Below are 21,708 nucleotides of genomic sequence, written 5' to 3'. Positions count from 1 at the left end.
ACAACAATCCCATAGCCCAGATGGCCTTGGAGAGCACCACAGTCCCTTGTCCCTTGCTGTGTATTAAATACAGGAAAGTCAGACTAAATACAGACATGTTAATAAAACACCTCTTTCTAGAGTGAATTAGATAATAATTTTATCCAAGAACTGAAGGAGAAGATTGCTTATTGCTGTCTGGTGTCTGCAGAGAGCCACAGTTTCATCTTAATGATGCTCTGGCACTCACACTTCAGTCCTCAGCAAGCACTCACAATTAACATTAAAAGGGTGCTATTTATGCATGAGTTTCTGTATTTGACTTGAAGAGGCAGATGAATAAAAGTAAATAAATATGAACTGTTAAACCATGGGACTCAATGTGGTTTTGGAAGCAGGAGATGGAAGTTTTAATTGCAGACAGAAAGATTTTGAGATCATTGAGACCGCTTCCATCCGATGGGACTCAATGTGGTTTTGGAAGCAGGAGATGGAAGTTTTAATTGCAGACAAAGATTTTGAGATCATTGAGATTGCTTCCATCCAACACTAATGGCTGTGGTTTCCCAAACCAAACCCCAGAATTTACAGCCAGGCTCAGCACCCACTCTGCTTACATCCTTTTCCACAAGCAGTAATGACCACTAATGAAACAGCCAAAAGCCCAGGTGGCTCTCCTGCAAATGTACATTTCAGAGCCCCGAGACCTGATCCTGCAGCTGCCAGCTTCACCCTGGGAAAACCATTAGCAGCTGGCTTTATGTCTAGGAAAAGAAAATGAAATATGTTGCATTTTCACAGCCATCAATCAGCAGATGCAGTGCCAGGAAAGCTTCATAATGATGTAGATATCACCAACTGACTTTGCAAAAAAGAAAAAAAAAGTACTTTTTTGTAGGAAAATGTGTGCAAAAAAGCCCAAGAGATGATCTCAGTGCACCCTTGTGTGTGGTGTGGTCCTTCCTTGCTTAGACAGGAGAGGATTGAGGTCAGGAAGCACCTCCCCAGCCAGAGGGACAGTGTTCACCCTGCTCCCTAAGGATGGCAGCAGGAGGGCACATTCCAGCCCTCAGCACCACCTCACTGCAGCCATGGCAGGGGGCTCAGCCCCAGCCTCACATGATTAAATTAGTGTCTTTTCCTGCCCTGCTGAGTTTTCTATTATTCTGTGGGGAAGAGCAGAAAACCTTAAAATGAAAAAAAGATGGAACCCTAGAGTTGCACAATGATGCAAGTAAGCCCAGAAATATTTTTTTTTTTAAATCAATGAATAAAATGTCATTTTTGGCATTTGATTGAGTTTTCTTTTTCTTAATGTTCTGCAAAATGGCTGAAAATGATCAGCAGCATCACTTCTCCTAAGTATTATATTTCCAATTGTTTTTTATGCTTTTACCCCTTTTTATTATCTTTACTGTTTTCCTGAGAGACACACCGAATGCCTGGCATGACTCACGCTGTGAGCAATCCTTCTGTGAGAACTGAATGAAAACAGGCTGATAACAAGGGTGATTTCATTAAAAAGAGCTCAGCCTGGTGACTGGTTACACGGGATGTTATTGAAATTATGCATGCAGAACCCCAGCTCTGTCATATTGGTTTAGCTCATGTTCTCCACGGCACAGGAGAAAGTCCCTTTGTCAGTTCAGTGCAGAAAGGTTGGAGATGATTGAGGTAAAGCAGCAGGAGGAGACCAATATGATAAAGTCACACGGCCAACTGCCCATGTATAACACAGGAATGGAGGGGAAAGTAGAGGGCAAACTAAAATTAAGTCAAAAGGACACAGGAGACAAGAGGCTACACATACAGGACATGGAGGGGAGGTACAGTGAGCTGATTTGTGCAGCAGGCAGAGTGCAGAATTTCCATGCCCTGTATTCAGATCTCTCCTGTTAATATTGATGGGAACTCTGTACTAACTAATGCTGGAATGGACAGCCTGTTTAGTGAGCATGCATGGAGAGAGGCATGTTTAATTAATTTTACAGTCATGGGCAGAAAGGTCAGATGACAGCCTGTGAGTAAAATCCCCAGCAGCCAGATTGGACAAGAGAATAAAAAAAAAAATGTACAAGAAAAAAAAAAAGTATTTGAGAGGAAAGTAAGGTCAAGTCTGGACTCACTCTGGCGGCTGTTCACACCTCTCCAGCAGTAAATAAAGTCTTAATTTTGCTGCAGGTCACCAGGTAAGAACAGCCTTATTGCAGGAATCCTTGGTCACTTCAGAGACAACACAGTCCACTTCAAATGTTCCCTCTGGGTCCAAGAGTGCAGTCACAAAAAGTCACAAAGAAGATGCTCACATGAGACACGGGGCAAGCAGGGTACCAGCACTGGAGAGAGCAGCACTGGCACAATCAGACACCCACCACACACCTCAGCAGAGGAAATAGCCACAAATGCATGTGTTCACTGGGAGTATATTCATTATTCTGTCCTTTTCCAGTGGATAAGCATGGAACAGTAACAGATGGAGGCAGGAGGGAAAGACCCAACTCCTTCCAAGGCAGGGAAGCACTCAGTGCCCTGAGGAAGCTGACAGGACACTACCAGGACAGCAGTTGGCTGTTCCTCATGGCCACAGATGGTGGAGAAAGAGGGAGAGCAGCCTGACCTGGGCTGGAATGGGCTTAGCCACGATTTAAGTGGTGAGACACCTTGTCTGGGAGATCATTGTTCACAAAATTCCTTCACCTGGGACTAGAAGAGGGCAGGGAAACCCCACAGGTGCATGGCTCAGCAACCTTAAATCCTGCCTCAGAAAACAGGGAAATAAGGAAAAGGCTGGTGTGGATTATTCAGAGCCAATTGCAGCATGTGAGCCAATTCTCTTTTCTTGCAGCATTACTGGTCTAGTAAAAGGCAAGTGTGAGGTATCCTGCCTTCACCAACATCTCCAGGACAAGAAGTTAATTGTTTTTGTTAATTTGAAATTGCAGAGACAGGGAAATGGGGCTGAGTGTGTCCCATCTGCTGAGGTGTCTGACCCCTGAACCCAGAGCTGCTCTTCCCGTTCACGAAAAGCACAGAGACTTTTTTCCACTCTTTCACACTGAAATGAAACAAATTCTTTTGAAATGTTTAGTAAAAGCACATAGAAAGAGAGGAAAAAGGAGAAAGATCCTTTTCTCCTCCCCTTTCCCCACATCCACAACCCCCTAGTAGCTACCAGCCCAGGAGATAGTGACATTAATTTGGGAAGTTTTGCTCAGGCACACCCAGAGCAGAGCCCAAGCCCCTCATTTTGTGTTGTCTCATGTGCTTTGATTATGCCAAAGTGCAGAGCTTTCTCCCTTTTCTTTCCTCCCTTTTTGCCCTCTGGCAATTCTGTACTAAAAATCACACAACAAGAACTTCAATGGAGAAACACACTCTGTGAAAATCTCAGCTGTGGCGAGCCAACATTTTCCAACAGAGGGGAAAAAAAAAAGATTTTCATCAGAAAGCTCACAGCCTGCTCCAACACCAAGATTTCAGAGGCAGCTGAGCTTTAAGTGCCTCGTATTTCTGCATATCAGGGTCGTCAGTCAGGCACCCAGAAAACAAGGAGCACAGGAGTAATGATCACCTCTGACACGGCTGGAGTGACTTATCCAGCATGACACAGCCCCCGTGGCAGCCCTATCCATCACCTGCTCGGGCCAGCATTCCTGGAGTCATTTTTTCCCTCCAAAACATCAATACCAGCTAACATTTTTTAAACACTGCCATCCGTTTCAGTCAATCTTCTTCCTCATAATTTCAGTTTCTTTCTGTTGGGAAATTGGAGTGTATTTCACAGTGTGAAGTGTCAGGAGAACAACTGCGTCAGGGAACAACATCCTTTCCCTCCTTGCCACTTTTATTTGTTTGCTCTAGCAAGATGTACACAGTCACCCCAGCAAGAGATTAACTGTTCTGATGCACCACCACAGCCTGAGCATCTCATACACATACTAAAAACCTCAACATTCAAAACCTCTGCATGAGCAGAAATCAGATTTTTAGGTAGTTTGATCTTGCTACCCAGCCTTCTGCTGCCTTTTATTTTTTTTTTTCCTTCATAACATTGGATCATTTAGATAAAATCTTAATGGTGAAGCTGCTGCTTGGCTAGGTTCTCCATGCCATTGCCTTAGCCTATTCATATGCAATAATCTCCCCAAGAGCTTATACTTTTCACTTTTATCAGCCAAAAAGCATGCTGGAATTAACATAATAGTATCTCACTCTATTTACTTGCTACTGAGTCCAAATACTCAGGGACAAATTGTTAGCAAGGAGAGAGTAAAACGAGCACAGAAAATCCATGCCAAGCCCTAAACAGACAGGGGTGTGAAGGAGCCCCCCTTGCTGTTGAGCATCAGAATGCTTGGAGTCCTCTCCTCAGAGGGACCTGAGATATTCCCCCTGAGGAGCACAGCTCCAGCACTGGGAGCTGTTCAGAGAGAAGTCTTTTGCCAAAACAACCCAAAACGACCCAAAACAAGCTCTCTGCTAAGAGCACACACCCAGCAATTGAGCATCCCTAAGTTCACAGAGGTTATCTGGTGTGTGACAGTCCCTGGGGGTGTTGCTGCATGCAGGGACATTAAATGACCTTCCCCAGTCCTTTCCTGCCCTGTTTGCTTTCACCTTCCATTGCAGCACCCAGGTGTCCTGTGGTTCTTTGCTGCTGGCTTGGCTTGCAGGGACAGCAGGGACAGGCAGTCTGTCCCCAGAGCATCCCTCTCTTTCTCCTTCTGGCAAGGTTTTGTTGTGGACAGGGATATTCTCCTCTCAGTGTAAGAGGTGCTAACTCAGCTGCAGTGTTAATTTTACTTGGGCCAGAAGTGATTAATTGGTTTGTTTATTCTGTTTCATCTTGACATTGTTTGTTAACAGGTCCAACTTCTGCTTGATTTGGCAGGAAAACATCAGCTCTTATTTTAGTTACTATAAATATATAATAACTATATAATATACTTATTATGCACCTATCTTTTAAAGAGGGTGGAAAACAGTGTCATCTGCATATTTCATGTGCACACTCATATGATGACATGTCAGTTCTTTACATCCCACTCTCAGGGAAAGGAGATTTATCTTAATGACTATTTGCAGAGGCTTTTGCAAAGAGCTGGACTGTAATTTCTCATGTAATCACAGCCAAAATAACCTGCTGTTGTAAGAAATCTTGGAAAGGACTTTGGTGATGTGAAAATACTGCAAATCATTATTGCAAATAAGATTTAATCTGTAAAAAAATCTATGTCATTCTTGGCATGTACCCACAAAGTCTATCTCCTAAGAAAAGGTTTGCCTTGAAAGAGAAAAGGTAATTTTTCCTGTCTTAGAAGAGGATTTTAAATGATGGGACACATTCCAAGAATAGGTTTGAGAAGAAAATATGGAGACTGCAATCCTGTGATCAGAGTGATAATGTTTTTGGTCCCTGATTAAAGAGAAAAATCCCACTTTGATGTGCTCTCTGCAGTCAGGAGTCATGATGAATAAGCAACAAATACCAAGAAACGAGCTTGAGAGGAAGGCAGAAATTAACTGGGTCTCGTGGCCACTGGAGTCAGGCCTGCCCTGCCTTACCCACATCAGTGACTGGGACCCCAGGGGCAGAATGGCAGCTCAGACTGGCTGCCACCAACACATTTTCCTTGGGACTGTGAAAAACTGCAACCCAAAAGGTCCAAAATGGTAGTGGGACAGCTGTCCCTCAGGATGGATGAAGACTGTTGTGCTGCTGAAGAAATACGTAAAAATCTTGCAGGAGTATCTAGGGGACATGTTAATTTAGGTGCTTGTACTGTATGGGAGATAAATTAGAATTAGACATCCTTTCTTGAGGTGATTTGCATTTTGGACTTGGCTGTTCCATAGCCAGAATTAAAAAAAAAAAAAAAAGGAAAAAAAAAAGTTCATTTTACAAAACATTTCACGTGAATGAAGGAAATGGAGATAAGGAAAACAAAAACACAGGGATCATTCTCCTTGGAGCAAACCCAATGCTGTGAGCATCCTTGAGAGGATGTTCTGGGTTCATGGGGGGGTTCAAATGGCACCAATGACACTTTTCCCCATGTCAGCAAGATCTACCATAATTTCATTTTGAATCTGACAAGCTATTTAGCCTAGAGAAAAAGAGCTATATTTTTTCTGGAAGTTTAATATTTTTTTTCCTTTCAATGTCTGTGCAAACGAAATGCCTCCTGCTTACAAAATGTTTAATTTTAGGCTCACAAGGAGCTTAGCTTGAATTTCAATATTATAAATCATTCTTTGTGATTTTAAAGATTTTATTTCTCTGGGAAATTGGAAAGATTTTACTTTAGAAGGAAAAAAGTAACTTTTCCTCAATGGACCAGTGAATTGTAAATCATCTGCACACTAAATCTTCTGTGTGCTGGTAACATCTGCTCAACAGTTGCCTTTTTTCAGAATTTACAGCAGCACACCATGATAGCCATGTCTTTCTGTCCCTCCTACATGCAATCCTTCATTTTCTGCTTTGCTCTGGGAGCTGTCTGTACTTATATTATTGCAGCAGAAAAATGTAGAACATTAGCATCTGTTAATCCTTTTATACCTCAAGCCTTCACATGTTTGTCCAACTCTGCTTTTCATTGTGCCTTCATGTCTCTGGAATAGCCTTAAAATTCCAGATACAGCAAAATAACCCATGAGTGTGTCCTGGCCCTGTGGTGCTGCTGGAAGACTATTTTAGAGTTAAGATAATTCAGTGGTTCAAATGTGTTTGCTGGATCCCTAGGAGCAAACTTTTACCCCACTTTGCAGGGATTTAGCCATTCAGATGTTATTAATATCAAGCCATGCTGCTGAATCTACATGTTCTGTGAGGGAATAACCCAGATTTGAGTGCCTTGCTTTGCACCAGACATTTATTTCAGCATATAATAGAGAGGATGAAATGGAACTTGACTTTGGCCTACAGTGTTATTGTGGCATGGCAGAGGAGGAATGAGAGGCTAAGGAATATCTAGCAGGGATCTTCACAGTAAATTTGGACCCTGGATTTCCTTCCACACCACATTTTTAAGCCTTTGTGGGTTAAAAATAGAATCTTGGAGTAGCCTGAATTGGAAGGGACCCAAAAGGATCATGGAGGGAGAGCTGAGAGATCATCACAGAGAGCTGCAGTCCGTGGTAAAAAGGGCAAGCAGTAACATGGGGTGAGAATGAGAGTCCAGCAAGGCAGCAGCAGAACATTTTAGTATTAGACTTGTAGGTTTTCTTCAAGAAAATATGCATTTTATGTTTAATATTGAATATGCATCAGTGAAAAGAAAAAAAAAAACAAAAAAAACAAAGAAAAAAAATTCAAAGAAGGAAAACAGCATTGGAAGTTGGCAAAGTTAGAGCATTCTTATTTATTTTTATATTTGAATAGTCAACAAAATTACAGAAAAGACAGTGGATTCAGTGGGAGGGGATCTGCCATGAAACAGCCAAATGCTCAGGCCATTGCCCCAGTACATGGCAGTCATGGTTTGAAGTCAGGGAAAATCAGCCATCTCCAAATCTGCCCAGGAAGCTCAAACACAGCAGAAAATGTCCCCAAGTCACCCTGCTGCTCTCACCTGGTTTTTGCTTTCTGCTAGGCCTGTTCTGCTGCCTGTGCTCCAAACACACCCAGTGCCTCTTGGAGCATTCCTGCTGCTTGAAAACAACATTTATACAACTCAGTTCATCATCAGGGCAAAGAGGGGCCCTCATTTCTGAATGCAAAAGATGAGCATTGTGAGGGACAACAAAAGAGAAGGTGCTCTTGAAGTCACCTGTGGGTAAATGTGACAGGTGTAGGGGCTGCACCACCACTGCTCCGTCTGTCACAGGCAAAGCCCTCCTTGTTCATGGGCTGGCAGGTGAGTTATCCAAACCCCAGGGTCAAAGGCATCATCACATTTTTTGTGCTAGCCCACCCGCCCTGGGGGTGCCGTGGGAGAGGCAACAGCCACTCCTGCTCCAGGAGCCACAGCTGCCTCCTGCACTGTCTGCAGCTGTAGGTCCACACTGCGGCTTTCAAAGTGGCTTTTGAAGCATTAGGGGTAACTAAACCTTCTCTGAATTGGGTTAATTGTACAAAACTACAGAAATGTGGCTGCCAGGACTTCCAGGCTAAGACTTAGCTATGTGTGTGCAGGACATCAGCAGATGCCAGACAGGCCCACCTATACAAACCCTCTGTCCTCCTACCAGCCCCTAGAATAGAGTCACAGAATCACAGCTTCATTAAGGTTGGAGAAAACCTCGAAGATGATTGAGTCCAACCTCAGGCCAAACACCACCTTTTCAACTAGACCAGAGCACTGTGTGCCACATCCAGTCAATTCTTGAGCACCTCCAGGGATGGTGACTCCACCACTTCCCTGGGAAGTCCATTCCAAAGCTTAACAACCTCTTCAGTGAATAAATTTTCCTGATTTCCAACCTGAACCTCCCCTGGTACAGCTTGAGGTTACATCCTTTTGTCATAAAACAACTCATAAAACACAAAATGACCAAAGCCTGACACTCACCAGGTCTCACATAATCAAATTTTACAAGTTTCAAAAGCAACTCAGCAATGACTGCAAATTGCTAAAGAATAAAGTAGCAAATGATAAATTGATTGCCTGCTGGTTCTTTGTGCATTAATTTGTGTTATGGCTTTCCAACCTGAAATTGCTTGACTAGATTTTTGCTGATTGTTTTTTATTTTTTAGCTCAAATTGCAAAAGAAATGACTGTGTTAACCTGAATGCATCAAGTCTAATGAAGAATTGATCAATTGTCATATTGCAGGGTTTTTCTGAGCACTGGTTACTGGCCTATGTTCTCAGGATGAAAATTACACTTATTAGCCAATTACCAAATAAGAATGCAAAACCAAGTCTTGTTTTGATGACAGAAAGATGGAAGAAAGCCTGAAATGCTGCCTTGTTTACCTGGGGATGGAGGTGCACAGATAACATTTTCAGTTGAATTATTCCCTAGCAAAAGAACTGAGATCTGGTTGCTTCCTCCTTCAGCTCAGTAATGCTATTTTTTAAAGCATGTATTTCACTAAAAGGTATAACTTTATTTTATAACCTAAAAGCATGCTCTGGCTGTTATCAGGCAAGAAGGAGGTGGAAGAGTAGAATGAAAAGCTCAGCATGGAAATGGCTCCACGGAAATAAAAAATTGCTAGGATTCACCTCATCTGGTGAGAAGAAACTGTACTGCATTGTCCGTGTCTGAGGAGCAGAGTGGTTCCCATTGAGAATGCTCCATCTGGCAATCTGATTTTCTTTTATTTTCTTTCTAAAGAAAAGAAAGTGCCAGTGCTATACCTCCTGTAAGAAACACCATGTAGACCGTGAGGAAGAAATCCCCATCCCATTCCAACCCATCCCTGCATGGGAAACCCTCCCAGGTCCCATCAGCCATTGAGGGACAGGGCTCATTTCTGCTCATTTCCTCTCCTCTGAGGACACAGACCTCCCCAGCACATTTTCAAGACAGCAGAAGTTTTAAAACACACAAAGCTACGCTGTGATCAAAGTTAATTCAGTGTAAATGAGAAGAAATCAGTGGGTTTGCCTTCTGCACGGCTGATCCTGATCAAAGCACAGCTGCCAATAATGTGCACCATATGGGGCAACAATTGTCCCCTGTTTGTTCCTGTGCCTCCCTAATCCCCTGTGTCCCCTGTGAACGTGCAGATCTGTACCTGCAGCTCTGGCTGCAGGGCCACAGAAAGGCATTGGGCCTTACATATATATAATTATGGAGATGGTTTTTCTTATTATGGTAATTACATCCTAAAAGGTTGCACAGGTAGCAGCTGTAAATGTGATGAAGACTCAGCTGATACCAGCTGAGCTGCGTTTTCTTTTACATCAAAAAGCAGCTTATAGCTGAAGGCCTCATAGGTTCCTGAAACCTTGCTGGTTTTATTGATGGTCCTGCTACTCCTGGTAAATAAGCAGAGATCTGCGGAGCAATCAAAGCAGAAATGACCCTAAACAAAAAAGGAAAATCAGTGCTTACTATTTTTATTGATGGCCCTACTACTCCTGGTAAATAAGCAGAGATCTGCGGAGCAATCAAAGCAGAAATGACCCTAAACAAAAAAGGAAAATCAGTGCTTACTATTTTTATTGATGGCCCTACTACTCCTGGTAAATAAGCAGAGATCTGCGGAGCAACCAAAGCAGAAATGACCCTAAACAAAACAGGAAAATCAGTGCCTCTTAGAACTGAGAACTAAAATCAACTAAATAAAATAGCAAATACATTTATCTGGAGGTTTTTGTATATAGGAACTGAAAGCCTTGCTGTTTCATGGTGTGAATAGACATTACCAGACCTCTGTCAGGTGCTAGAGACACAACCAGGTGTGTGAGATTCCCTGGAATTCCATCGTGGCCCAGGGAAAATGCTGGCTGGAACTGATACAATCCTGTTTTCGTGGGAGGAATGCACTGATTTCTTTTAGGTTTGAATAGACCATGGCTATATGTACAGAATCAGTGCTTTCCAAAAGTTGAAGAAACAAACAGTGAGGATTGCTGATAAATTTGGATTTTAGAAATCTATTAGGCTTAATGTCGCAATTCCACGGTTGGGAGTACACAGCTTTATCTTATCACAGTGGCCAGGCAGGCTCCTGGCTATTTCTAGCTCATGACCTTTTATTTCAATATTTTTTAAATCCATCCAGAGTGCTATAATGCATGAGAAGAACTTTTTGCATCCACAGCAGGAGTTGCTATGTGCTCGAGACTGTTTGATATCAACTCTCTCTGAGTTTCACACAGCTGACAGCCCACAAGGGGGTGAAGGACAGGGTCAGAGAAAACCTAAATTTTGGTAGGATGGTGGAGAGATCCTTCCAGGCTTGTGCAGTAGCTGGGAAGTGGAGCATATCTCTGTACATTACTGCAGCACTGTAGCAAATAAAGCCTTACTCCAAAGGCAAGAGGGAGCCCAGCCATTCATCCTAAATGTCAGAGCCCTGACAGAAAAGCCCATTATAAACACGTGAGGAGCTGAAGCCACTGTAGTGCCAGTGAATGGGATGAATAACAGCAATGAATAACAGCAAAACAATAGCAGGAAAAATTGCCTGGTCACCCTGCATCCACTAGGAGCTGAATCACACCCAGGACACACGGCAGACCTGGAATTTGGCAGCGCTGAGCTGCCTGCACTCAGCATCCCCTTATCTGCTCACCAGCCTCTGCTGCAGCCTGGGAGCACTGACAGCAAGGCAGTGGTGACACTTTCCCCAGCACAATATCACCCACATACAGCACTGCATTGAGGAAGTGCAGGAAAATGTGCCCAAAATTCAGCATTATCCATGGGGGCAGTCTGGAAAAATGTGTGGCTCGCAAATGGTAATTAGCCAGTGTCATGGCTGAGGTGTAGAAACACCTCCAGCTCTCCATGGAAATCAAATTTCCATCTGAATAGAGCCCAGTGGCTTCTAAAATCAAAACCTGTGAGTTTGTTTTTGTCGCTTCTATTTAGGAAAGTTACATTTGTGACTGTATGCTCAGCTGAGATTAGGAGGTAAGAAAGACCCTTTTCCTTTGATTTCACTTTTTCATTCTGAGGGATGAGAGCAAAATAGACCGATCAATAACAATAATTATAATTTTCTTTTTATTGATTTTTATTAAGAAGCCTTTAAAGACATCATGATTAACTTAGAGATAACTTGAGGGAATTTATGAGGTTTTGAGTTCTGTTGTGACACAGCAATAGCAAGTGATTTCTATATTCAGATTCTCAGCCTTCCTGGTTTTAGGACTGAGCCAGAATAAGGGAGGAGGAGATTTGGTCAAATACAATAGAGCTATTGACACAATTTAGCTTTGCTGTTTTTTTCTAAATGGCACAGTTAATAAATGAGGCTGCATTTTGCAAAGCAGGAGTAGTGGCTTCACCTGGCCTGTTGCTTTTTATCTATTTGATGTTTCCTGTCCTTTTTGCATCCACCACCTTGTCCATGAGCAATTTCCACACTGATGAGAGATGCCAGACAGTGATTCTTGGAAATTGAAACATCTTAAAGTAAAAAAAAATATATTCTGGACATTTCTTGGCTCATTTATTTCAGTTGGCCACACATGCATTGTCCCTGAAAATAAAAAGTTCCTTCATCTGCTCTATATATAGGACACTGAAGGAAGTGTTGTCCATCCCATCTGCTGTGACAGTTCTCCAAAATCCACTGTAACCTGCCAGGAAGATACTCAGACTCTGCTCACAAGGACCCCTTGTTTCCACCTGTTTGATCAGCCCCTCCTGACACCTCCCTGGCCCCACACAAAATGCTTCCCTGCCTGTCCCTGCATCCCCCTCTGTGAGCTGTGTGCAGCTCATTATTCTGCAAATTATTCAGGGGATACACAAACTGGAAGAAAATCTCACATAATCAATTCCTCCTTTCTAAACCACAAGTTAAAAATAGAAATGCAAGGCAAGATAAGAGATAGGAGCGTGAATAAATAATTGTTTGCTCTGGAACTGAGCATTGGCCCTTGGTTTGTCAATACTTTATTGCTTTACTCCACAGAAGACCAGGATGACAAGTGACCTTGTTCCCAGACAAATGAAATTCAGATGCATTATAAAACAACACCTTCAGATTGTAAGAGGGTTGTTTTTTTCCTCAGATCTGCCTGTTATTCAGTACAAATAACATGTATTAAATGTCATATTCTTTTCAGCAGGTGCTCAGCCTCTTGCCTCTTCCTGGGTCAAAATTTCTATAATTACATTCATTTTGCACAATGGCTCATTTATCTGTATCAATTTTGCCTTATGAATGCTTTGTGACTTGTTGAGGATCTGGCCATTACGAGTGTGTGGTGTTTGTAGAATGGGCTTCCTTATCATTTCAGCTCAGTAGGAGGGTCCTCTGATTCTGAAATCTCTGAAAATAGCTTTGTTTATTAGCTATCAAGGTTTTTTAATACAGTTATTATGTTTTATCTACCAGAGGAGCACTCATGGTTCAAGCGTTTTAGTGTGTGATCACTGTCACATTCACAACAAATTTCTGCCTCTGAATATCATTAAGAATGAAATTTTTTGTCATCAGAAGGCAGAATAATTGAAGCAAAATCTTTAAAGTATTGGTGAAATAAGGGCAGGAACTTTTAACTTGGATAAACTGTCAGGTGTTCCTTAGCTACAAATATCTACTAATAGATGTTTGTTCACCTGGAACGTGCAACCACCAAAAGGAATTTTTAAATGTTCTCAGATGGGTTGGATTCTATGTTATTTTTAACACATCCATTAAGAGCTTGGAAAGAATTTCCCTTTCCCAACATCTGCCTTTCCTTCTCTCCACAAACTCTCTTTCAATGCGTGGTAAATGACAATATGGGGAAGAGGTGGCACTGACATGCTGAAAGCTTCAGAAACTCTTACCTGAGCTTTTCTACCTCTCTGAAATCCAGCCCCTGAGCATGGAAGTGGCTGGTGATTAAAATGTTTCCTTCCGTTTCTAAAACAGAAAGAGAAGACAGGGAACACATCCTTTGTCTGCAATTAATTTGGAGTTATGGAAATTATTTCATAATTTCCCGTGAAGAGAAAGTCAAACACGATGGGAAAGGTTCTGTTCCACTGTGGCTGTAAGATACAAAAAGCAGAAATGTGAAAATTTGCCACAGAGGGAGGGACCTCAAAAATTTACTGTATTTCATACAAATGTCAAAAATACAAGTACTCATACTTAATTTGAAATATATATATATTTAATAAATGTATGCATACATACATATGCCTACATGTATTTTTGGGGCAAACTCCAGATTGAATTCCCACAATATGGGAGAGGATGGCAAGAAGGAAATCTGCATGTGGGGACCCATCATTCCTGGTCACAGAGCAATCACAGCCCATCACCAAATGCTGCTGTTGGTTGGCATTGCCTGCATCAGTCCCTGGCTTTTCAATCACAGCCCATCACCAAATGCTGCTGTTGGTTGGCATTGCCTGCATCAGTCCCTGGCTTTTCAATCACCCTCCCCACAAAAGTTATTTTACAATTTGCCAGCTATTTCCCAAGGCTTTAGAATGCCCTTTAGATATATTGTGTGGCTTTGCCCAAAGCAAACATGCACCTCAGGCTTGTGGACTATATTTCTTTCAGGGTTTCCTGGCTGCCATCACCTATTGATATTATTTGATTTGCAGCCGCTATTCAAAGCAAACAAACAAAATCTCACAACTTCTTAAACCTTCCTCCAGCTAAGCCACTGATATTTACTGGGAGCAAGGGGGACAGGTAAAGCTCTATTACACTTATACTCACCTGTCTTTAGAAATGAAAGCAAAGGTTTAGCAAGTTATTTCCTTATGATTTTTCAGCCTGCCACTCTTAAGTTTCCTGGCTTTATCTCTGTTATGGCTGATGCTTCTTCCCACGGCCATGAGCAGGGACAAACCCTCAGCAAGAAGACCCAAAGCAGTATTTTCCCAGCAATTCCTCTGCCCAAAAAGTGTACAGGTGACTCAGCTGTTTGCAGAGCATCCAGCTACCAACCTGCTGGAAACTCCAGTGGGTGTTCCAGGGGTTAAATGTGTGGGTAGGGAGGGTATCCCAAAGCAGGGAGTCTCCCAAAGTGATGCCCTCTGTTCACCTTTCCAGATTTGTGTCTGGCTGGTCTCTGGTGGGGAGTGTGGAGCCTCACTGCCACCTGGTACAATATTGGCCAGCTCAGAATGGGCTTCCAGCTGTCCCCAGGACCTGCTGACACAAATATCTCCCCCAGCTGTGGTCACATTGATGTTTCCTTTATCCGAGAGCCAAACCCCCTGCCCACAGCAGCACATTCAGCTCAGATGTCCACCTCCTGCTCATTTCCCATGGGATACTTCTGGATGCTTCTGCCTTCTGCAGGAGGCTGCCCTCTCCCCGGTGGGCTTGCAGGCTGCCCCTCCTTTCCCACACATCCACAGATGACTCTCAACATCCAGGCATTAGCAGCAGCATTCCTCATGGCTTCGATGGAGACAGGCTTTTCCCCAAGGAACCTGCTCCACCAGCCACCAGAGCTACTCAAATGTCACTTTCACTTAGCATTTACAACAGGTATTATTTGTTTGCTTTCAGTGTCAAAAAGGAGCTACTCAGTGTCTCTTTGCCACAACTTTCTGACCAAAAAAAAAAAGGAGCTACTCAGTGTCTCTTTGCCACAACTTTCTGACAAAAAAAATCCTTAAATTAAAAAAAAAAAAAAAATAAAAGCTTTTGAGTCTATAGTAAAGCAAACAAATTAAAAAAAAAAAAAAAAAAGATAAAAGCTTTTGAGTCTATAGTAAAAAAACCAAATGCTTATGTCTTAGCAACAGCTCCTTGCCTATATTGAGTTGGTGGTAGTTCAAGGAGCAGCTCTTTGCAGGAGACTAAAGCACCAGGTACATCCAGCATTTAATTCCAGCAGCTCCAGATAGAGAGCCACAAAATCTCACTGCAATGTTTAATTTCTTGCTGAAGGAAAGCAGAATGGTCATAATGACCACCTCCCTAAAAAGCCAGATTTTGGTTTTTTTTTTTTCATGGGTTCCTTAAATACAGTAGTAGAAATAGTGCTGGATTAAATTAAATTTGTTATCTTAATAAAATAAATATTTCCTTTTTAAGACAACCTAATCTGCATAGCCCAGAGTAGCACTGGTTCCATACTAGACATGAATTTGCACATGAAGGGGGACAGCTGGGACGTTGAGCACTTCATGGCTGTCCATAAGCTTGATACCTGCACCTGAATTAAAACTGAACAGGAAAGTTTCATCTGATTTGAACGTAGCTGCAGCCACCATAAAGTACAAGGGGCATCTCTCAGATGAAGAACCACCAGGGCTCAGCTGTGCCTTCTTGTTGTTTTCTTTTAAATAACATTTTTATAATAAAGTCTGATTACATTGATGCCTTTATTCATTTATTTCTGCAGGAAAGCCAGTGGTAATTAACTCGCACCACAGCCTGCAATTTGCATGTTAAAGTTTACAATCATCCTGTCAAGGGGCCATAATGAGCACCATTTTACAAGGGGAACTCAGTAATTGAGGGTTTGTTTTGCTCATGGCTCGCTGCAAAACCTGGGTGAAGCTTTTTGTGCCACCAGCTCATCGTGCCTGGGTCTGCTCTGCGTCAGGCAGGGAACAAAATCCGTCAGGCTGGCTCCAGGGGAGTGACAGCAGATCAATTTGCCATCCTGCCTCCTCAGTGACAGCCTGCCAGCACAGCCAAACCCAGGCTCAGGTACACAAACAGACTCTGGCAGTGAATTCAGGGTAAAACACACCTTCAGAGGGGGCTGTTTGAGCCAGGGCTCCTTGGGGGACCAAACTCATGGTTTTTTGTCCCAGATCCTGTTGAATTTACTGGATGAACACCTCTCTCCTGAGGGACCTTGGAGGTCTCCCCCTTGTGCTCCTCCAAGGCCCATCTGCATCATTCTGCTCCTCTGGAATGATGTGAGAAAGCCTCTTCTAAACTACTGCAAACAAAACCATGCAAGGGATGAAAAACAATTAGCCATGTGTCAGCGTCTGATATATTTGCATTGTTTAGACAGAGTAGTTAATCACTGGTAAGACCACAACATGTGGTGTGAATTTGGATTATAGCTAACACATATCAAGCAGAAGGTTATTAGTTACATCTAAAGGCACTATTTGATATTATTATTATTATTGAGAAAGTGAACGCAATTAATTACAATGTCCTTGCAAGATTCCTGTGGCAACACCGTGCAAAGAGCTGTTTGCTTTTAGATTCTTTTTTCCTTTTGTTCAGACAGGAGCTAATTCAGGCAAGCAAAAGGCATCAGGAGCCAAGATTCTGTTCCCATTAACAGTCCTGAAGCCTTGAGTGGTATTGGAGGGGTCAGCAAGGGTCTGCATTTTTGTAAGGGGTTTTAAATATAGGGTAAACTTTTCATTTTTGTAAAATAGTTGGTCTGCTGAAATGTCACTTCTTCCCTTGGGCTGGGAATTAGCAAAGGACAGTCTCCATGTGGTCTCCAGAAAGGACTTCTGAGGGAAGGAATTTGATCCCAGATTTAATTAGAGGTGCAATATTTCCAAGTGCTCTCTCTCTGAAATGTCTCTTACCTATAGGAAAGAAAAGCTTAGGGCATTTCCTTCTTATTTAAAAAGGCAATTGTATTAATTCAGCAGAATTTTGCATTGGAATTGCAATGGCTTTGACAGTTTAGTTCCCTGAAAATTGCAATAAAGCCTTCGTTATGCTACATTTTGTCCCCATTTGTCTTGTATACCATTGCCTTGCCTTTGGCACAATCAAAATAATCTTTAAAAATACTGCCATAAATGGATTGACTTTGACCTTCTGAGTATCTTGTCAATAAAATAAAAATGATAAATGTGTTTCAGAGTGCCACTGGCGTAATATTAAAGCAGAGTTACAATCTGAAAAGTGACATTTGAAAAATTAGGTTGTGGGGAGGGGTCTTATCCTCTGTCAACAGTGCCACATAAATAAGCTCTATTTACAGGGAAAAGAGGTGATTTTGCTAACTGCCAGTTTGTGCAATTCCTGTGATGTGGCCTCTGCCTCTTACATCATCATTAGCAATTAAAGATTACTGCAGCAAGAAATTAGCTGAGCCTTCTGTGGCTGAGGCACAGAGCAGAGCAGCCCCACCTCAGTCCCCTCCTGTGCCCACCCTGCAGCGCTGACGTGGGGAAAAGGGACCTGGCCTCATCAAGGAACGGCTCAGACAACCAGAAAAGGCCATTTTTGCTCAGCTCTTTGCAGATAAACAGCTTCTAACAGAATCACCACAAGGCTTCTTTTTATTAGGTGAGAAGAAAAGAATTGAATATTCTGCAAAATTCAAGAAATGTATGAAAATAAACAGGGCAGGCGAGTAAACAAACACATGTCAAGGGGCAGCAGGTTTGATTCAGACTCTGATGCACACACACAAGCCCTGATGTGCTTGGCTTTATGCCAAGCTCAAGCGAGTCTGACCTGTGGCTTCAATATTTTCAAGCCTAACCTGAGCTGATTTCTCAAAACCCTTTACTGTTGTTTTCATACAATTTCTCTCTTTTTTTTCTTTTGTCTTTTCAACACTTCTTGTTCTGAATCTTCTCAGCACATATTTAAAAGCATGTGAAGTGCACTTTGTACTCGAGCATCAATTTATATCACGATTAAATTGTTCATGCATGTAATAAATTAAATTAAAACCCCACGTACTTTCAAAGGTCAGGTTCCAGGCTTTGGAACCTCAAAACACTGCTTGATTTCTGAGGAGGAGACACTCAGATGCGAATCAATCTCTAACATTAGGCTGAAATCACGTTAAAAGGTGAAGGGGTTTGGTCCTGATTCAGATATGATGAAAATCTAGATAACTAAAATATTTATGTTACTAAGCTTCCACATTTATAGCTTTAAATCTGGATTTGTTCACCTTGAAAATTATCCCAATCCTAAAACGAATGGGAACATAAAAGGATATAGGATGTTCATGGTTTGAAAAGCCAGGTGTCTGCTAAGGAAGGCAGGAGCCCTCCTTCAAATGGAAAATGTAAAGCCCCTCCATCCAAATTATTATAATTTTGAAATTAGGGGGGCTGTCAGGAAAAGATATGGGACTAGGAATAACAGTTCTTTACTAGGAAAATTACGATACAAATGCAATAGTACAAAAAAAAAGAAAACAAACCCCTGGCAGAGTCAGAGCAGGAGCAGACCCCTGTGGGTCAGGGTGGTGGCACAGTCCCATCCCCATCCCATGGGGGCTCAGCCCTCCTGCAGTGCCAGCTGTGCTTCTGCTGGAGCAGGGATCCTGCACAAGGCTGGAATTTTCCTCTGGAGCTCCAGGGCTGCTGGAGATGGGCCTGGTGCTCCTGTGGGAATGCAGGGGAGAAGAAAGCTGCTCCTCCAGGAATACAGGGAGCAAAGGCTGCTGGAGTGTTCCAAATGTCAGATTATATCCAGGTGGGAATGCTTGGCTCCTCCCCTGGGTGGAGCATCTCCCAATGGGATGATAGAATTTGATCAGCCATGCAGGGACACTCACTGGCCCATTAACAGAAGATAATTAATAATTAATGGCCCATTAACAGAAGACATTTCCTAGAGCGAGGATTGCTTGTGGAAAAGAAAGAAAACCACCCAATGAACAAAAGATAACTGCCCCACCTCTAGGAATAGAACACACACCCCCCATTTCCAATCTCAGACAAGCTATTAGCAGCATCGAGAGGAATTAAAGTGATTAACTAATTACTGCTTGCCCTCTCCCTCCTCCCCAGCTCCCGAGTGCTGGCCGGGGGGGCACCGCGTCCTCCGCAACCCCCGCAGGAGCACCAGCTTCGACTCCCTGGAGCTGCAGCGAGCGGGCAGCCGGGACCTGGTGTGTGACCACTCCCTGCCCCCGGCCTGGTACTGCCTCATGCTGGGCCAGCGGCCCGTGGAAATGCCCACCAGATGCGTCGAGGTCAGCACAACCTGAGCTCTGCCCCTGGGCAGCTGGAATAAACCCTCCAGGGGGGTTCCCTCCCCATCCCTCTCTGTGCTGTCCAACAGTGTGTATCCAGTGGGGATAGGGGGGTGGTAATGGGAAAAGCATTTTAATTATGATGAAAATAATAATAATTACAAGAATAATGGCCACAACAATAAAAACTACAGCAACAAAACCACCACCACCATCAAAACCAGCAATACTGTTACTGTGATATTTTATGAAAATCCTTTGCTAGGATTTTTCTCTTATTCTAGCTGAGAAGCCTCAGAAAAGACATGTAAACAATGACTATCTGATAATGGTGGAATGTGGTCTGGAAGTTGTTTACCAACAGGTGCATCTTTGATTAGTCTATGTGAGTTGTTGCTACTTAATGACTAATGATGGTCCAGCTGTGTCAGACTCTCTGAGTGTCATAGGTTTTTATTATTTATTCCATTCCATTCCATTCCATTCCATTCCATTCCATTCCATTCCATTCCTCTCTAGCTTTCTGAGAGATCCTTTCTCTCTATTCTTTTTAGTATAGTTTTAGTATAGCAATATAATATAATATAATATAATATAATATAATATAATATAATATAATATAATATAATATAAATATAATCCTTCTGAAATATGGAGTCAAGATTCTCATCTCTTCCCTCATCCTGGAGACCCTTGAACACAACCACATTTGGTGAACCCCAAGTGTGTGGCACACAGCACCACTGTCACATGCAAGGACATCAGTCACAGATCAGGATCCCTATGGAGCAGCCAATATTTAACCAGGTTAGGAAATATTCCAGCATAAAACCAGACGTTCTCCAACTCCACAGAGAGATTTTTAGTAAACCATGTATGTCACCTCAAGCTGTGCTTTTTCCAAGCAAATGTATGGCTTTAAGAATGGATTCTGCAACCTGACTCTTCTCCCATATAAATTATTATGAGTTAGGGATTTCTTCTGCTCATGAAATGAGAAGGGAGAAATCAGAAAAAATAATATTTAAAGTGATCTTTGGGGAAACAGAAGGAAAAACTAAAGTTGAATCTCTTTCTGCATTGAATCAATTCTTGCATTCTTTAGTTTCATAAATATGCTAATGGCTTTGTGGAGCAAAAAACCCTCCACCATTCTCTAAAAAAGAGACAAAACAATAATTATCTGGTTTTATCTGTGTTTAATATGTATGACAATAATGTTTAACTTGCAATCGTTGTTGCCAGAGCAACTTGAGCCCCTCACTAAAGTCACTGCCACCTCAAATATCCCAGCTGCAGGAGGTTAGCATAATTTCAAACATAAAGTTAAACAAAATTATTCAGAAAATAATAAACTAATTAACATAAATTACTTGAAAGATGAAATATTCAACCTAGAGTGTCAGGATGTTTGGTATCGGGTGATTCTACTCTAGCTGGAGAACCCTCTCAAAATTAGCAAAAACATTTTATATCTATTCAAACTGGACCTGTGAACTCACCACAACTTAAGTTTGTCTTAATAATTTAACATTTAGTGAAATGTTAAGAGATAGTTGTTATTTCTGTATAATTTATAACACTTTGCATATATAAACTATAAATTTTATTGACATTAATAAATTGGTGGGATTACTATTGAAAGTTAATTTCATGGCATCCTCAAATATCCCAATGCACTATGAAGTTTTCCAGGTTGCTCTATAAGTGTACATAAATATTCTATAATATTATTTAATTTTTCATTATATTTCAGCAGTTCTGAGGGTGTAGCAATGCTCAGCTGTATGAGATTGCTTTCTAACAATGCATGCTTTGTTTCTTTTAATCTCTTCTCTGGAGTTTTTCATTCAGGTTTGTGAAGGTATATTCATTAGTTTAGTTTCTTATCTTGTAACATAATTCTTGCCATTGGTTTCTTCATTATCCTCTGAATGACAGTAAATCTCTGCTTCGCCATGCTGATGAAGGATTACATCTGTTAGATGTCAAAACTGAAAGAATACACTTCTTTTAGATCTTCACCTTCTAAATCTGCCTCTACATTCTATCTCTTCCACTTAATTAAATCACTGTTTGATTTGGTTTTCCATTTAATTTCAGCAAAACCTCTGGAACAAAATAATTTAAATTAATAACTGTGCAGCTTCCACTCCTTAATAAGCAGTTATTATTGGACATTCCAGTCTGGCTGGAGCGAGCTGATTTTAATTAAAAAAGTCAAAGACAAAACCCTGAACAGATAGAAGAGAAAAGAGACCAA

At 41.9% G+C, this 21,708-nt stretch overlaps 1 protein-coding gene across 1 annotated transcript in view; it reads left to right on the top strand.

Moving 5' to 3' along the window:
* Positions 1-21,708, top strand: part of LOC120502356 (von Willebrand factor D and EGF domain-containing protein-like) — a 164,234-nt gene that overhangs the window by 16,757 nt on the left and 125,769 nt on the right. Inside the window, exon 2 of the mRNA XM_039710115.1 lies at positions 19,261-19,445. Within this exon, the coding sequence (XP_039566049.1) occupies positions 19,261-19,445 (185 nt within the window). The remainder of the gene's footprint in view (positions 1-19,260; positions 19,446-21,708) is intronic.

The sequence above is a fragment of the Passer montanus genome, unplaced genomic scaffold (assembly GCF_014805655.1).
Source record: "Passer montanus isolate IOZ18808 unplaced genomic scaffold, ASM1480565v1 scaffold1, whole genome shotgun sequence".
NCBI lineage: Eukaryota > Metazoa > Chordata > Aves > Passeriformes > Passeridae > Passer > Passer montanus.
This window is presented reverse-complemented; position numbering and strand designations above follow the sequence as displayed.